We start from the raw sequence: 15,540 nt of genomic DNA on the forward strand, positions 1-15,540 counted from the left end.
GATGATTAACTGATTTGGCCTCTTAACAAAACCAAAGCGGCCTTGCTGTTCTGGTACTGCGAACGGCTGAAACGGAGGGGCAACTACAGCCGCAGTTTTTCCAGAGGGCGTATAGCTCCACTGTATGGTTAAATGAAGTAAAATAGTCCCCTATTCGGACCTCCGGGCTGGAGCTACTCAAGAGGATGTCGTTATCAGAAGAAACAAAACTGTCATTCAACTGATCGGAGTGCGGAATGTCAGAACCCTTAACCGGGCAGTCAGGTTGGAAAATTTAAAAAGGGAAATGGATAGGCTTAAGCTAGATACAGTGGGAGGTGGTGAAGTTCAGTGGCAGGAGGAACAGGACTTCTGGTCAAGTGAATACAGGGTCATAAATACAAAATCAAATAGGAATAATGCAAAAGTAGATAACAAATAGGAACAGGATAAGCTACTGTGGCGAGCATATTGGACACATTATTGTCGTCAAGATAGACACGAAGCGCACAGCGACCACAGTAGTACAGATTTATATGTCCAATAGCTCCGCAGATTATTAAGAGACCGGAGAAATGTATCATGAGATAACAGAAATTATTCAGATAGTTGAGAGAGAGGAAAATTTCATAGTCATGGGGACCAGAATTCGATAGTAATAAAACGAAAATAAGAGAAAATAGTTGGTGGATATGGACAGGGAGAAAGGAATTAAAGAGGATGCCGCATGATAGAATTCTGCACAGAGCATAATTTAATTATAGCTAACACTTGGTTTAAGAATCATGAAAGAAGGGTGTATACGTGGAAGACACGTGAATTTACTGGAAAATTTTACATTGATTTGATAATGGTAAGACAGAGATTTAGGAACTAGATTTTAAATTGTAAGACATTTCCAAGGCACATGTGGAATCTGATCAGAATTTATTGGTTATGAACTGTAGATTAAAACTGAAGAAACTGCAAAAAAGGAGGAATTTAAGGAACTGGGATCTGGATAACCTGAAAGAACAGGAGATTGTAGAGAGTTTCGGGGAGTGGATTAGGGGACGAGTGACAAGAACAAAAGAGAAGGGTACGGTAGAAGAAGAATGGGTACCTTTGAGAGTGAAAGCAGCAGAGGAACAAGTAGACAAAAAAGGCGAGGGCTGGTAGAACACAAGAGATATTTAATTTAATTGACGGCAGGGGAAAATATAAAACCACAGTAAATGAAGCAGGCAAAAGGGAATACAGACGTCTATAAAATTAGATTGACAGGAACTGTAAAATGGCTAAGCAGGAATGGCTAAAGACGAACGTAAGGATTTATAAGCATATATTACTAGCGAAAGACAGATGCTGCCTACACGAAAATTAAAGAGACCTTTTGAGAAAAGAGAACCACCTGTATAAATATCGACGGCTCAGATGGAAAACCAGTCCTAAGCAAAGAATGGAAAGCTAAAAGGTGGAAGTAATATACAGAGGGTTCATATTACAAGGGAGATGTTCTTGAAGGCAGTAGTGTGGAAACGTAAAATGACGTAAGTGAAGATGAGATGGGAGATATGACAGTGCGTGAAGAACTTGACAGAGCACTGAAAGACCTACGTCGAAACAAGGCTCCGGACGTATGCAACATTCCGTTAGAACTAATGATAGCCTTAGGAGAGTCATTATTGGCAAAACTTTTCTATCTGGTTAGGAAGGTTTATGAAGCAGTTAAAAGAAATACCCTCAGGATTCAGTAAGAATACCATAATTCCAATTCCAAAGAAATCAGGAGCTGACAGGTGTGAAAATTGCCGAACTATCTGCTTAAAAAGTCAAACTTACAAAATACGAACACTGTTTATTTACAGAAGAATGGAAAAACTTGCAAAAGCCGTTCCGGGGGAAGGTCAGTTTGGATTCCGGTGAAATGTAGGAACACGCGAGGCAATACTAACCCCACGACTTCTCATAGAAGATAGGTTGAGGAAAGGCAAACCTACGTTTCTAGCATTTGTAGACATAGAGAAAGCTTTTGACAATGTTGACTGGAATACTCTGTTTTAAATTCTAAAGGCGGCAGGGGTAAAGCACAGAGAGAGAAAGGCCGTTTACAATTTGTACAGAACCAGATGGTAGTTATAAGAATCGAAGGGCACGAAAGGGAAGTAGTAGTTGAGAGGAGAGTGATTTTATGCAATCTGTATATTGATCAAGCAGTAAAGGAAACAAAAGAAAAATTTGGATTAGGAACTGAAGTCCATGGAGAAGAAACGAAAAGTCTGATGTTTGCTGATAGCATTGTAATTCTGTCAGAAAAAGCAATGGACTTCGAAGAACAGTTGATTGGAATGGACAGTGTCTCGAAAGGAGGATATAAGATAGGCATCAACAAAAGCAAAACGACGATAATGGAATGTAGTCGAATTACATCGCGTAATGCTAAGGGAATTAGATTAGGAACTGAGATGAGTTTGCTATTTGGACAGCAAAATAACTGATGATGGCCAAATAGTAGAGAGTATATAAAATGTAGACTGGCAATGCCAAGAAAAACATTTCCGAAGAAGAGAAATTTGTTAACATCGAGTATAGATTTAAGAGTTACATAGTCTTTTCTGAAAGTGACTGGAGGGTAGCCATGTATGGAAGTGAAACATGGACGAAAAACAATTTCGACAAGAAGAGAATAGAAGCTTTTGAAATGTGGTGCTACAAAAGAATGCTGAAGATTAGATGGGTAGGTCCACGTAACTAATGAGGAAGTACTGAACAGAATTGGAGATACAAGAAATTTGTGTCACAATCTGACTAGAAAAAGGGGTCGGTTGGTGGGAAAAATTCTGAGACTTCAAAGAATCACAAATTTAGTACTGTAAAGAAGTTTGGGGGGGGGGGGGGATAGTAGAGGGAAAGCAAGAGATGAATACAGCAAGCAGATTCAGAAGGATGTAGGTTGCAGTAGTTACTGGGAGATGAAGAGGTTTGCACAGGATGGTGTAGCATGGAGAGGAGCATCAGACCAGTCTTTGGACTGAAGAACACAGCAACAACAACAACAACAACATCCTAAAAAGCGAGCAATCCTTAGTTTTTATACAGACTCGGCAAAAAAAGGCTGGCTAGGAAAAATAAATTCATGCACCTTACGATAAGCAAACCAACCTACATCAACCGCAATTTGTGCCAATTTCATTCCTTTTATTTTGTGTTCTAGACAACAGTAAAGCTGTCGTTAATCTTATAAGAAAACTGGAGTTCAATACTGTAGTGAGTTGTTTGATGGCGTATTTGAGACTCATGTTTCATACTGTACAGAACAGATGAATTCGTAGGGATATGACACACGGTGAAAAAGTTGTTGGCTTGATTTCTAATGTTTATACCAAAGTTACAGCGGCTTTCTGAGATACTCACCAATATATGCAGCGATGCCTCCTGAAGTATGGGCGTTTAATCAAACTAAACTGAAAAGATACAGCAATTAGTTTTATCTTCCTCGACAGAGGATTCTGCGTTTCATATTTTTTTCTCACTGGAACTGTTACAGCTACTGTTAAGTGTTTGGACATTGATTCAGTAGAAATCAACTTTAAACCTACTCTGGTTATTATGATCTGAATTTCCAATATTTTTCATCTCACTTTAACCAAATGCCGCCATGTTTTCCCTACAAAATTTCCGTAAAATCACTCCACAAATTGATGCAATGTTAATTATAAGCATTTTTCTGCGCTTTGCCATTGACTATGCACAAGGCTTAAAAATCATATTTTGTCTAAGATCTAACGTAACTTATGGATTCTCCTACTCATATCGATTTACAGTTTTTTTCTCGCAGCGTGTCCTTGTCCCTGGTAGCCGTGTGAGCTAAAGCTCTCGAAATCATTTAGTGTATTTGATCCAGCCCTTTCCAGAGATACTGCATTTACAAACGGACACAGTGGAACTCACCTGTCATTACCATATTCTATAGCTAGAGATATTTGTGGAAACCTAAGTCTCATAAAGGGAACGTGTGAGAAAATATTTTTCCCTCCACGATGTCGGTAATGTAACGGCCGTCAAGGGCAATGGCACCATTAAAATGGGAAGAGTAGCCGAAATTGTATTTGGGCAATTGAAGTGATTATCGGCAGTAAACTCTCAAGTAAGTACACGAAACAGCAAATTCATATCGTAGCAGTTGTTGAAACTTAGCTAACGAATTCCGTATCTAGATAAGTATCAGCTCACTTTTAAGTCAAATATATTCTACTTTTTAGAAGAAGCGTTCCAGAAATCAAGTAAGTCTGGAAAGTTTCTTCTAAAAAGCAGAACTTATTTTGTAAAAGTGAAAGTAGATTTTCACATTATTTCATAGTTTCTAAAATGCGCAAGTAACGCGAAAGACACAATTTTCAATAAGTATTGCGATGTGTAATCAAGTTATTTAGAATCCTAGGAAACCAAAAAGAAATGACATTTCAGTGTGTTAGCGGATTTCTTAGTGTTATGTAGAGTAATATAGAGTCTATCAATTACGTGAAAACCTCTAATGAGTACTTACCGTCTTTTGCTTTGCGTATGTTCTTGACTAGTTTATCCTTGATGCACAAGTTAAGGTCTGGGTCGTTTCTGCCACATACTTCAATCCAGTCGGCTGAAACAGAAATGGGTTTTGGTCAGTACAGGTTCGACCTGTACATTAAGTAAGCATACTGGTGTGACAGCTAATTCTGCTTTATTATGGATGGAAGATGCTGGAACACTGAAGGAAGAATGTTCACGGTGACGTGTTGCATTGGGCAGGTGTCTGACTGGTATGTTGGAAACAAGAAACGAGGAAATTAGTTGTTTCTCTTACCGTGGCAATCTGAGCGTTTCTACCAGGGAGAAGGTCATCTTCATAAACAATGCTGTTAATGATCTGCCCCAACCTCAGGTCTCCACTGGACTCTGTCCAGGCAGCGAAAGCTGTTTACTCGTTGGGCTTCCGGTGTCTAAATGTTCTTGTGGATAAAGAAACTTGCAAAGGACGTCTTGGCTGTACGTTATAACATGAGGCAACTGCTTACTATGGTACACAGGTATTGGGGGCAAATGGTGAGGGAAAGGTGTTAAACAACTAATCCATTTGCAAAAACATAACTGACACTAATTTAGGTACAGGTGACTCAGCTAACGAGATTTTTTGAAAAATACAAGTTTATATCTCCTAACATGGCACCAATCGGCCGAAGAATGGCCAAGCGTTGGGAGATATATGTCAAACAAGAACAGACGTTACAATTTTTGAAATTTACGTAGAATGCCTTGTATTCAACATATGTGCAAGTAAAGCTATAAAGTTCATCAAGGCCTGTTATGAAATCATCATGGTACTTTGTTTGAGACAGTAGATATAAAATTGTGTATTGTGATATTTTAGGTCAGACAAAAAAAGCGCATATTTTAAAAAAAATGAGTTATAATTGTAGATGTATAAGCGAACTACGATAAATTAATCCGTCACTGAAAGAACAGTTTATTGTGTGCTTTAATGTATTACGTTACCTCTAAGCAAGATCGCCGAGATTTTGCCGTAACGGCGAAGATTTAGTGAAAGCCGTGTGATGTTTAAATGATGTTGATTGTTCATGATGTAATATGTATTGCAAGCAACTGATTTTAGCGGCTGAGAAAAGGAAAGCGTCTTATCACGGCTAAGTGAACTAAACGAAAAGCGATGTAGGCAGCGCTGGACTGAGTTTGTAAAAGTGATGGGTAAATATTCTAGAGCAAAACTTTGCATCTGACGAAAACCAAAAACCAGAAATACTGCTAGAATTAAGAGTAGGTCAGTGAATGCTTAAAAAGTAGAAAAGTACAAAACTCGCGAAGGAGAAAGAGTGACATGAATAAAAGATGGTAAAAACAATATGATAAATACATGATTGGACTATTATTTCGGCTGGCAGTTTTCCTCTTCAAGTGTAGCATATTACCACTCACGAACAATGGCGTGTGTCCACAAGTTTAAGTATACGCTGTCACAGTCTTAATATGTTCTATGTATTCGCGGCAGTGGGTGCTCGATTATATTTCGATGCGTGTCAAGTAGGTGAAAAAGTGTCGAGTCTTTTGTAATTCGTTGTTATGGTTGAGCAAGGGGAAGGGTGGGGGGGGGGGGGGGGGAAAGCCCAGATTTCTCAGAAAGAAAATTAACGCTTCGTTTCCAATACTTACTTCTTGTTGCGTTCCGGCAGTATGTATCTGGAGGAAAGCTCCATACTTTTCCTGTGATTCGTTCTTGTAATACGATATATTGTTTCTGGCAACATCACTGAACATTCGTCAGGTAGTGTAAGGCAACAACAAAAGAGTATAGTTTGGTGTATTTATTTTCCAAGACGAAAGAAATGTTGATGGACAAGCGCAAGTTGAGTCCCAAGAAACGAAGACGCCACCACTTTAAAAAACACCAATGGAAAGCGAAAGGTGTCAGATGGAACCAGTATAATGAGTGCATTACAGGACGAGACGTTTGGGCGTTTGCCAAGTCGAGCAGACTGGTTTCATTTCTGTAATATTAAGTTAAATGCATGTGAAAAGGATAATGCACGACAGCACTAGGAGATGGAGAAGTTTGCACTCTTAGCTTAATATAGCGTCGACAAGGAAAATATTGGGACAAAAAATGAATCGTACCACCATGAAAACTATACATGAGTAACCTGCCGTCATAGTAGTTTGTGTGTTCTTGATTTATAAAGTCTTAATCGGTTTTGGCGTAAAGTGAAAGTTAGTTCCTTCTGCAAAAGGCTACTAGTGGAAGACAGAACGAATTGAAACTATTGAATAAAGTAATGCAAACCCTGGAGGAGAGAAACTTCCTCAAATCTCTGTAGCAGTAAACATCGAATTTGGTCGTGACATAGCTGTCGTAACTAAAATGCCATCTGTCCACGATCTTCGCGAAAAATGTCATCGAAGACTTGTAGCAAGACTCTCGAAACGTTCAGTACTTATGAATCATAGTACTTTACTGAACTAAATTGTCGTCTACGTTATCGGTTTTCTTGGAGGATGTCCGTAAACAGTAACTCATATTCGTGCTCTACAGATAGTCAGAATTTTTGTGGTGGACAGTGCATTAAACATAACTACCGAGTCAGTACTGTAGAAGAAGACGTCAGGGTATCCACTCAACAGATTGATCTTACAACTAAAGGTCAAGGAACTACATACAGCAAAGAGGTTCTTGATTATCCCTCAACAGTGTCGTATGGATTTACGAAGTAACATAATTAGAAGAGAGACACCACGAATGTCAAAGACAGCAGTCCGCCTGGTGTGTCCAACAGATATACAAAGGATATTTACGTATTTTAAGATTCATACTTTCACTATTTACTTTACAGGAGGTAAAGACTCTCCGGTCAAGGAATACCACATATCAGCGTAAAACTGCTTAGTTGGGTGTGGAAAGCGGTTGGTTCCATAAAGGTGAATTGATTTCCACTAAATGATAAAACATCTCTTCGTGACCAAACAGTGACACATATGAAATGCACCTGGGCAATCTGTGGTATCAATGAAAATTTTGTTTCTGGGTTAGTGAATTCAAATCTGGTGATGTCAACAGAGGGTGGCACCTTCCGGCCATCAGGGTGGTGCCTTGACCATTGAAGAAAAACAACTAACTCATAGTACGGTCATACAATGCCACCACACAACATTTCATCCGACTTGGGTTTTGCAAGCGTATCATTTCACAGGGGATATCATAACTTGGGTCAAACACTGCAGATGAGGGAGCACTTTAGAGAATGGATACCAGAAGTGAAGACTATCGACCAAAATCGAAGAATGTAGACTTTTCCAGCATCATCTGATAACCTTACTTGCAACTCAGATTATTGATAAATGGTACGCGGGCGTGCTGGAATCTAATACCACGATTTTTTATGTGAAAACTCTTAAAGCTTGTTAAATAAAACAAACGCTATTAACATTCTTAATCTCTGTTCCTCACGTCTACATGTTTTTTTCCTAACATAGTTACCATGGAGACGAATACATTTCTCCCAACGAGAGACCAGTTTGCTGATACCGTCACTGTAGATCTTCTGATGTTGTTGACAGAGCCTAAACCTCACATCAGCTTGCACCGCTCCATCATTATCAAAGTGAAGTCCTCGAAGATGTTACTTAAGTTTTGGAAAGAACTGCAAATCGGATGGGGCCGAGTGGGGACTGTATGGAAGATGATCGATGACGGTGAACCCAAGGCATCGGATTGTTGCAGCGCTCGTGTGTGGTCTGGCATTGTCACGCTGAAGGATAGGTTGCTCCATCTGTGGACGACCTCTTCGAATACGAAAGTCGATTACAGCACGCTGTTTCTCACGCACCGACAGAGTTATGCTATACACCGCCATGTTACACGCTACAATGCGGAGCACATTAAAGGCAGATGGTTATAAATATGTAGACTTGAAGAACAAATAAAAAATGGTTCATACGGCTCTAAGCACTATGGGACTTAACATCTGAGGTCATCAGTCCCCTGTTCTTAGAACTACTTAAACCTAACTAATCTAAGGACATCACACACATCTATGCCCGAGGCAGAATTCGAACCTGTGACCGTAGCAGCAGCACGGTTCCGGACTGGAGCACCTAGAACCGCGCAGCCACAGCGGCCGGCGAAGAATAAACATGTAGACTGTAGAATGTTAATATAGTTTGTTTTATTTATAAACCTGTAAGAGTTTTCATATAAAAAATTCGGAGGCCTGTATTTTCAACACGCTCTCATACAAATGGACGGGAAGTGAATGGATAACCAAACAACGGTGAAAGTGGTGCCTTGAATCATTTCATAACTCAGTGAAAATGTGAAGGCCGTTGGCAGCGGGTATGGCTCTAGTTTCAACGAATTGGGACTTTAGAGGTGTTGCCCTCACTCATTACACGAATAGCGCCCAAAAAGTGTCAATAAGGGGCTCCACATTGCACTGGCACATTCGTTTGGTGGACTCCGAACGTTAATGAAAAATGAGACCTAGACAATGTACCGGGTCACACAGTGCCCATACAGAACCTGAACACCACAAACTAACCTGCAGCTCGCTGCCTTAGAACCTGTTACCCAAATTTATGGAAATTGTGGCAGCGAGTCTTACACGCACCACTGCTTTCAATTTGACGACCAGGAACTACGCGATTATACGTTTAACACAATTTTCCCATAGTGCTCCACGCTGCACAATAGCGTAAACTTTAGGTAAGCAAATGCGAGACTACTTGCTTAGGACGTAGAGAAACATTAAGCGAGGTCCCTGCATGTCACACCCTGTGTTCAGTCATACGCACACGCTAACGAGACGAGACGGCAGCGTTGTACTCACGCAGACTGGAGACGGGCCCCGGCCTGTTGCGGGAGGCGGCTAGAACTGGCGCCAGCAGGCAGGCGAGCAGCGCGATCCTCATGGTGCCGCGACGGGCAGCTGGTGGGCGGTGGCTCCTGGTAACACTGGCCGCGTCTCGGGCAGTCCGCAGCGAGAGTGAGTCGCGCGCCGCGCAGCCGCAGCCACTTAAATAGCAAGCGCTAGGCGGGTGGCCGACCTGCCAGGCGCGCGGAGAACAACACACTAGAGATGGGCAAACTCGTTCAACCTTGGGAACTAGTTCACTGCTGATAGTTCTTTTTTGGGAACCGTTCATTTTTACTCGTTCACCGTTCATTTGTCCTTGGTATATGGTTCTTGTGAAAAACTGAAAACTAGTAGTGTAGTGGAGGGCCCCAAGAGAGGGCACTTGCCTCCCCCCTGGATTACAGAGTTTTTATTCATTACAGAATTCTTACACACTTAAAAGTAATTTCTGTGATTCTGCAGAACCTCTCGTTTAGCCAACTGTAGCGTTGTGTGACTGATCGCAGGGAAATAATATAGGGTGACGCACGGAAAACCGGCCCCGAGTACAGACTGCTCGCCAATTACGGACGATGTGTTGCCCGTTACGAGTAGATACAACAAACAGACAAACATGTAATAATTAGGCAGTGAAGAACTAACAAGCTAATACAAGCAACGATGGCGAAACAATCAATGACGATGTGTAGACAGCTGGAGAAGAGAACATGAAAATCTCACTCGACGCGCATAGGCTATAGCAAATGTAGTCTTGTAAACCTGTTGGTGGCTGTTTCCCAATTTAAGAGACCACAAGTGTCTTCTATAAAATTCTTGGTTTCGACTTCCACTACATAGCTATGCTACGTTGTAGACAATAATCCTTTACACCCTATATACACTTCAAGTTGTCTCTGAGTTCGTAGGCGAAGTAGACTTTATGGAAGCATAAAATAAAATGTGGTTTTCTCATCATACATGCGTCACAACGACACACGCTTAGTAAAAGTCAATGCAGCAATAATAATAATAAGTTCGCAGTAATAAAGTTTTTGGTTTCAAAGCTCCTTCTGAACAAATGTTTTTGAAGTAATAAGTAAATACGATTTTATGGCAATCTATGTCTTGTGACTTCTGAAATTTTCCCGGCGTATTTGTTCTTCTAATAATTTCAGGGTATGCAGATGGGTCCCGACGACATTCTGCCACGATATTTCGGCCCAGAGACGTCCGGCCATCATCAGGTGAGTACACAACTACTGAAGAGCCCAGGTGCAGTCGCGGTATTTATGCCGATTCTCGCGCACGTGTTGACATGCGCGGCATAGCCGAGTTGTACGTGCTGCCCTCGGTGGTGAAAGTAGAAGATCATCTAGTCATTGAGTATCGAATGACGCTGTCTCCTCCGCTGTGAATGTATAATTTTAATAACAGGCTTCCAATTTTTATCCAGTTGAAAGCCGTTGTCACGATTTATAAGATTATCGGCAAGACGTATTTCCACTGATTCCTTGATTACGGAATCCCAAAATCCGGAAACCGGAGCTAAAATTTTTGTTCCATTGTATTCCATTGAATGTCCCAATGAAATACAGTGCTCTGCTACTGCCGATTTTGACTGTTGCCGCAGACGGGTGTATCTTTCATGTTCTGTACATCGTTCATGGACAGTTCTTGTCGTCTGGCCAATATATGCACAGTCTTTTCAAATGGAGAAGCACCGCTTTTGCTACTGAGCCAAAATGACCCACAACCCACTTTTTTTTCTCAAGGAAACCAAACTAGCAGGTAATGCAAATTAGAAACAACCAAACTTAAAAATAATTAGAGCCTTCCTAAATGTAATGTTTTGTATATGAAAGATACACGAAAATCGTTTTATATGAATTTTCTTACACTAGAAATTAGGCAAATTATTGAAAGTTAGTTGCTAAATCAAGTCGATGAAACCAAAAAATATATGAATAACAAAAAACAAATTGTCTTGTTATAAGTATGTCTTCTGCTGTTCATCGATATAATGAAATGAGCTGATATGCCCTTTTGTTACCAGAAAAGACGTACCTATTACATACAACCTGATTTTTATGTAATTTTCGTAAGTATAGAATGCGTTTTGATTACCGGTCGTGGACGCTGAATAGCCAGACCCAAGTGGAAGAACAGTTTGGAACACATGTAAAATGGGCGAGCGCAGTGAACGAAACGAACAACTGGATACTGGACTAACTAGGAGCACTCGGCAGTGGAACTGGGACAGGTGGTCATGCGAAGAACGACGGGTGCGGCCGAGGGAGACCGAGACTGAGACGAGCACGCGACCGAGGCTGGAACGAGAACTGCCCAAGTGACCGCCGCGTCCGGAGTGAACTAGTGAACTATGAACCGGTCGTTCCTCGTTCCCAGGAACTATAAGTAGATCGCCGCGACCGAAGTGAACTATGAACCGATTGTTCCTCGTTCCTGCGAACTATAAGTAGACCGCCGCGACCGAAGTGAACTACGAATCGATCGTATCTTGAAATTCGTTCCTCGGCCCTTTCGTTCACCTTGGTGAACCGTTCCTTTCCACCCGTTCGTTCACAAATTACCCATCTCTACAACACATAAGAAACCCCTTGCGCCCGAGGTCAAATGTTCAGTCTTTAGTAAGGCTCATTTGAAAGTATTATGGTAACAGTTATGACACCTGCTAATGGTTCATCATGTGCATGAGGAGGGCAATAGAACATGAATGTCCGGGGGTTGCAGGGATCAACTTTCTATTGGATGCATGTATTATACCACACTTCGCGAAACGGACATCGTTGACATTCAAGAAACGTCTCAACAGACCATTAACTTACACCATGAACACGGAATGAAAAGCTGATCACAAAGATTCCCACCGTCAAGTTCTAAGGCGAATTCCTTGGGAGGTACAACGCATGCAGGACGTTCAGCTAGGTATACAGTCTTAAAGAATGCAATTGCCATGATATTGGTGTAATGGGATGGTGAGAACTGATGGAAAGTGATGGCGTGAAACCAAATGTGAAACAGTCTGTCGTGGAGCTTAATGTGAAACTGTCTATCTTTAAGGCGTAGTCCCACACAGTGCCTTAATGTTTTCTAGGCACGGAAAAAAACAAACTTCCAGAAGCTGAATTTGTCCAATGGTTCCATGTGGCATCAACTGCAGTGTCAAACACTTCCCAGGTGGGATACTTTGCTCTATAGAAGTATTATTTTTAGAAGCGGACCAGGATTCGAGAAAAAGTAAGTTACTTTGAACAGCTATTGACCAAAAGCAATGCTCACACCGTAGTTGTAGCTCTCTTACGCCCATGTTCCCACTCTTGGTTGCTATGACGTAAATATTCCATGCCGTCCTGCAAGATCACGCACACGACAAACAATCGTAGGGAGCAGAACACCCCCAACTTCTCGCAGCCCAATAAATTACTTTTCAGCCAGTTTGCCATCCAGATTAACATTCGGCAAATTGTGTACTAATGAGTTACGGCATTCATGTTAGTTGTCTTGATACAACTTTTTGGTACTTCTAATCTTCCCTTCAAATACAGATTGGTCAGAGTCGAAAAAAATCCTTTACTTAACGAGGGGGTATGTTTGTTAATCACATCTACAAATTTTCGTGTCTATTCTGCAGTCTGCTGTGTATCCTCAAGTTGACGCTTTGTTAGAAATTTCGTTATCTTATGTCTTCCAGTCCTATAGCACTGTTTGGAGTTATGAAACCAACCATTGCTTCCATTGAAATCACTGTAATCCTTGTCGCGCTCAATCTGAGGTGCATAACTTAGTAAGTCACTATCATGCACATCCTGTATATTCTATCGACCATTCTTGAAACGCACAAACTCCTATTTTTGTAACAAATTGCTTCATCCTTCCTTGAATATCCATAGTTTTTCTTATGCACTACAGGTCATATTGCTACGGATTATTCGAAATCTGTTCACAATTTCTTTCTTTGCTATGATGCGGCTACTCTTCCATGTACATAATTATGTTTTGTATCCGCTCCTTCCTACGTGTCACTCGAGGCGAGGTTTGTGGCTCCCTGCCCGACAAGGGTGATGAGCTACATGGCTTGAGACCTGTTTCAATATCACCGTCACTTGTTAAGAACGTATGTCATCACTACCCGCACTGTGGAGCGCATACGACACCACACATTCCACTGACTCATCTTGCATAAACGCTAGTATTTCATCTGCCACACTTTTACCACTCTGCGAAACTCCTTGGGTCCTTTTCTGACAAAATTTCAACTTCGACAGATGGTTGTAGATATAATGCAATGTTGTTCGGCTTTGTATCAACACCACTGGCGCTGTAGCACTGTTGTGAATTATTCGTCCGACTAAGCACTTTAGAAATGTCTCAAATGGCTCTGAGCACTATGCGACCTAACATCTGAGGTCATCAGTCCCCTAGAACTTAGAACTACTTAAACCTAACTAACCTAAGGACATCACACACATCCATGCGCGAGGCAGGATTCGAACCTGCGACCGTAGCGTAAGCACTTTAGCTACGCTCTACATTATCATGGTATTTCTCACCGTTGGATGCCTCCAGTCTCGCCCGCTGTTGCCGTTAGCAACTAATACAGGTGTTTTAAAATGAATACACGGGTTTTAAGGCTTTGTAACACACATTACATTCACCTTAAATCATAAATAATACACCAAATGAAAGAGAAACACATAGACGAGTTGTTCCGGAACCTTGATCAATTTGTCAGGAGTAACTGTTGCAATAACACTGTTTGTACAGTCGGATAGATCAGCTAGTATCGGAGACACATACACATGTTTGCGTCACATCGTGTGTGAACGTGGAGGTCATGCATATAGTGATGTCAACCGGCCCCTTGCGCCCAATCGTCTAACCAGTCGCGTACTGAGTTAAGCCAGTGAGGCGGTGCACCATCTACATCTACATCTACATCTACATGACTACTCTGCAATTCACATGTAAGTGCTTGGCAGAGGGTTCATCGAACCACAATCATACTATCTCTCTACTATTCCACTCCCGAACAGCGAGCGGGAAAAACGAACACCTAAACCTTTCTGTTCGAGCTCTGATTTCTCTTATTTTATTTTGATGATCATTCCTACCTATGTAGGTTGGGCTCAACAAAATATTTTCGCATTCGGAAGAGAAAGTTGGTGACTGAAATTTCGTAAAAAGGTCTCGCCGCGACGACGAAAAATGTCTATGCTGTAATGACTTCCACCCCAACTCGTGTATCATATCTGCCACACTCTCTCCCTATAACGCGATAATACAAAACGAGCTGCCCTTTTTTGCACCCTTTCGATGTCCTCCGTCAATCCCACCTGGTAAGTATCCCACACCGCGCAGCAATATTCTAACAGAGGACGAACGAGTGTAGTGTAAGCTGTCTCTTTAGTGGACTTGTTGCATCTTCTAAGTGTCCTGCCAATGAAACGCAACCTTTGGCTCGCCTTCCCGACAATATTATCTATGTGGTCCTTCCAACTGAAGTTGTTCGTAATTTTAACACCCAGGTACTTAGTTGAATTGACAGCCTTGAGAATTGTACTATTTATCGAGTAAATGAATTCCAACGGATTTCTTTTGGAACTCATGTGGATCATCTCACACTTTTCGTTATTTAGCGTCAACTGCCACCTGACACACCATACAGCAATCTTTTCTAAATCGCTTTGCAGCTGATACTGGTCTTCGGATGACCTTACTAGACGGTAAATTACAGCATCTTGCTCCCAAATAAAGATGTGTTGTTCAGGTTCTTCGATTTGAGGCACGGGCCATAGCTGTAGCACATCAAGATAAGAAACATCACTTACAGTTGATTCACCGAAAAGGAAAGCCCCGTAAATGTTTTGCGGGGATATTTCTTGGGGCTAAGCGTGTAAGACTCGCACTCGTTCAAACTTCAGTCACACTTTGTCATTCCATACTCTTCCCATTGCATACCGGTATACAAACAAAACTGTTTGAGTTGCCCTTTCATTTGGTGTATTATTCACAATTGTAAGTTGAACGTAATCAATGCTACAACGCCTTAAAATCGGTATCTTCATTTTGAAACACCCTGTATTGTGGTTGCATGGTAGTCAATAATTAGGGTGTGGAATGCCTTAAACATCATTGGCCTTTTGCGATCTCGCCTGTTAGTGGACCCATAAAGCTGGTGCGACGC

At 41.4% G+C, this 15,540-nt stretch overlaps 1 protein-coding gene across 1 annotated transcript in view; it reads right to left on the minus strand.

The window, feature by feature from the left end:
- The window catches only part of LOC126328393 (protein takeout-like), a 77,293-nt gene extending 67,451 nt beyond the window's left edge, over window positions 1–9,842 (minus strand). Inside the window, exons 1-2 of the mRNA XM_049996031.1 lie at window positions 9,330–9,842; window positions 4,505–4,597 (exon numbers count right to left, since the gene is read on the minus strand). Coding sequence (XP_049851988.1) covers window positions 4,505–4,597; window positions 9,330–9,666 — 430 coding nt within the window. The 5' untranslated portion in view covers window positions 9,667–9,842. The remainder of the gene's footprint in view (window positions 1–4,504; window positions 4,598–9,329) is intronic.
- Window positions 9,843–15,540: the final 5,698 nt, after the last annotated feature.

Source organism: Schistocerca gregaria, chromosome 2 (assembly GCF_023897955.1).
Source record: "Schistocerca gregaria isolate iqSchGreg1 chromosome 2, iqSchGreg1.2, whole genome shotgun sequence".
NCBI lineage: Eukaryota > Metazoa > Arthropoda > Insecta > Orthoptera > Acrididae > Schistocerca > Schistocerca gregaria.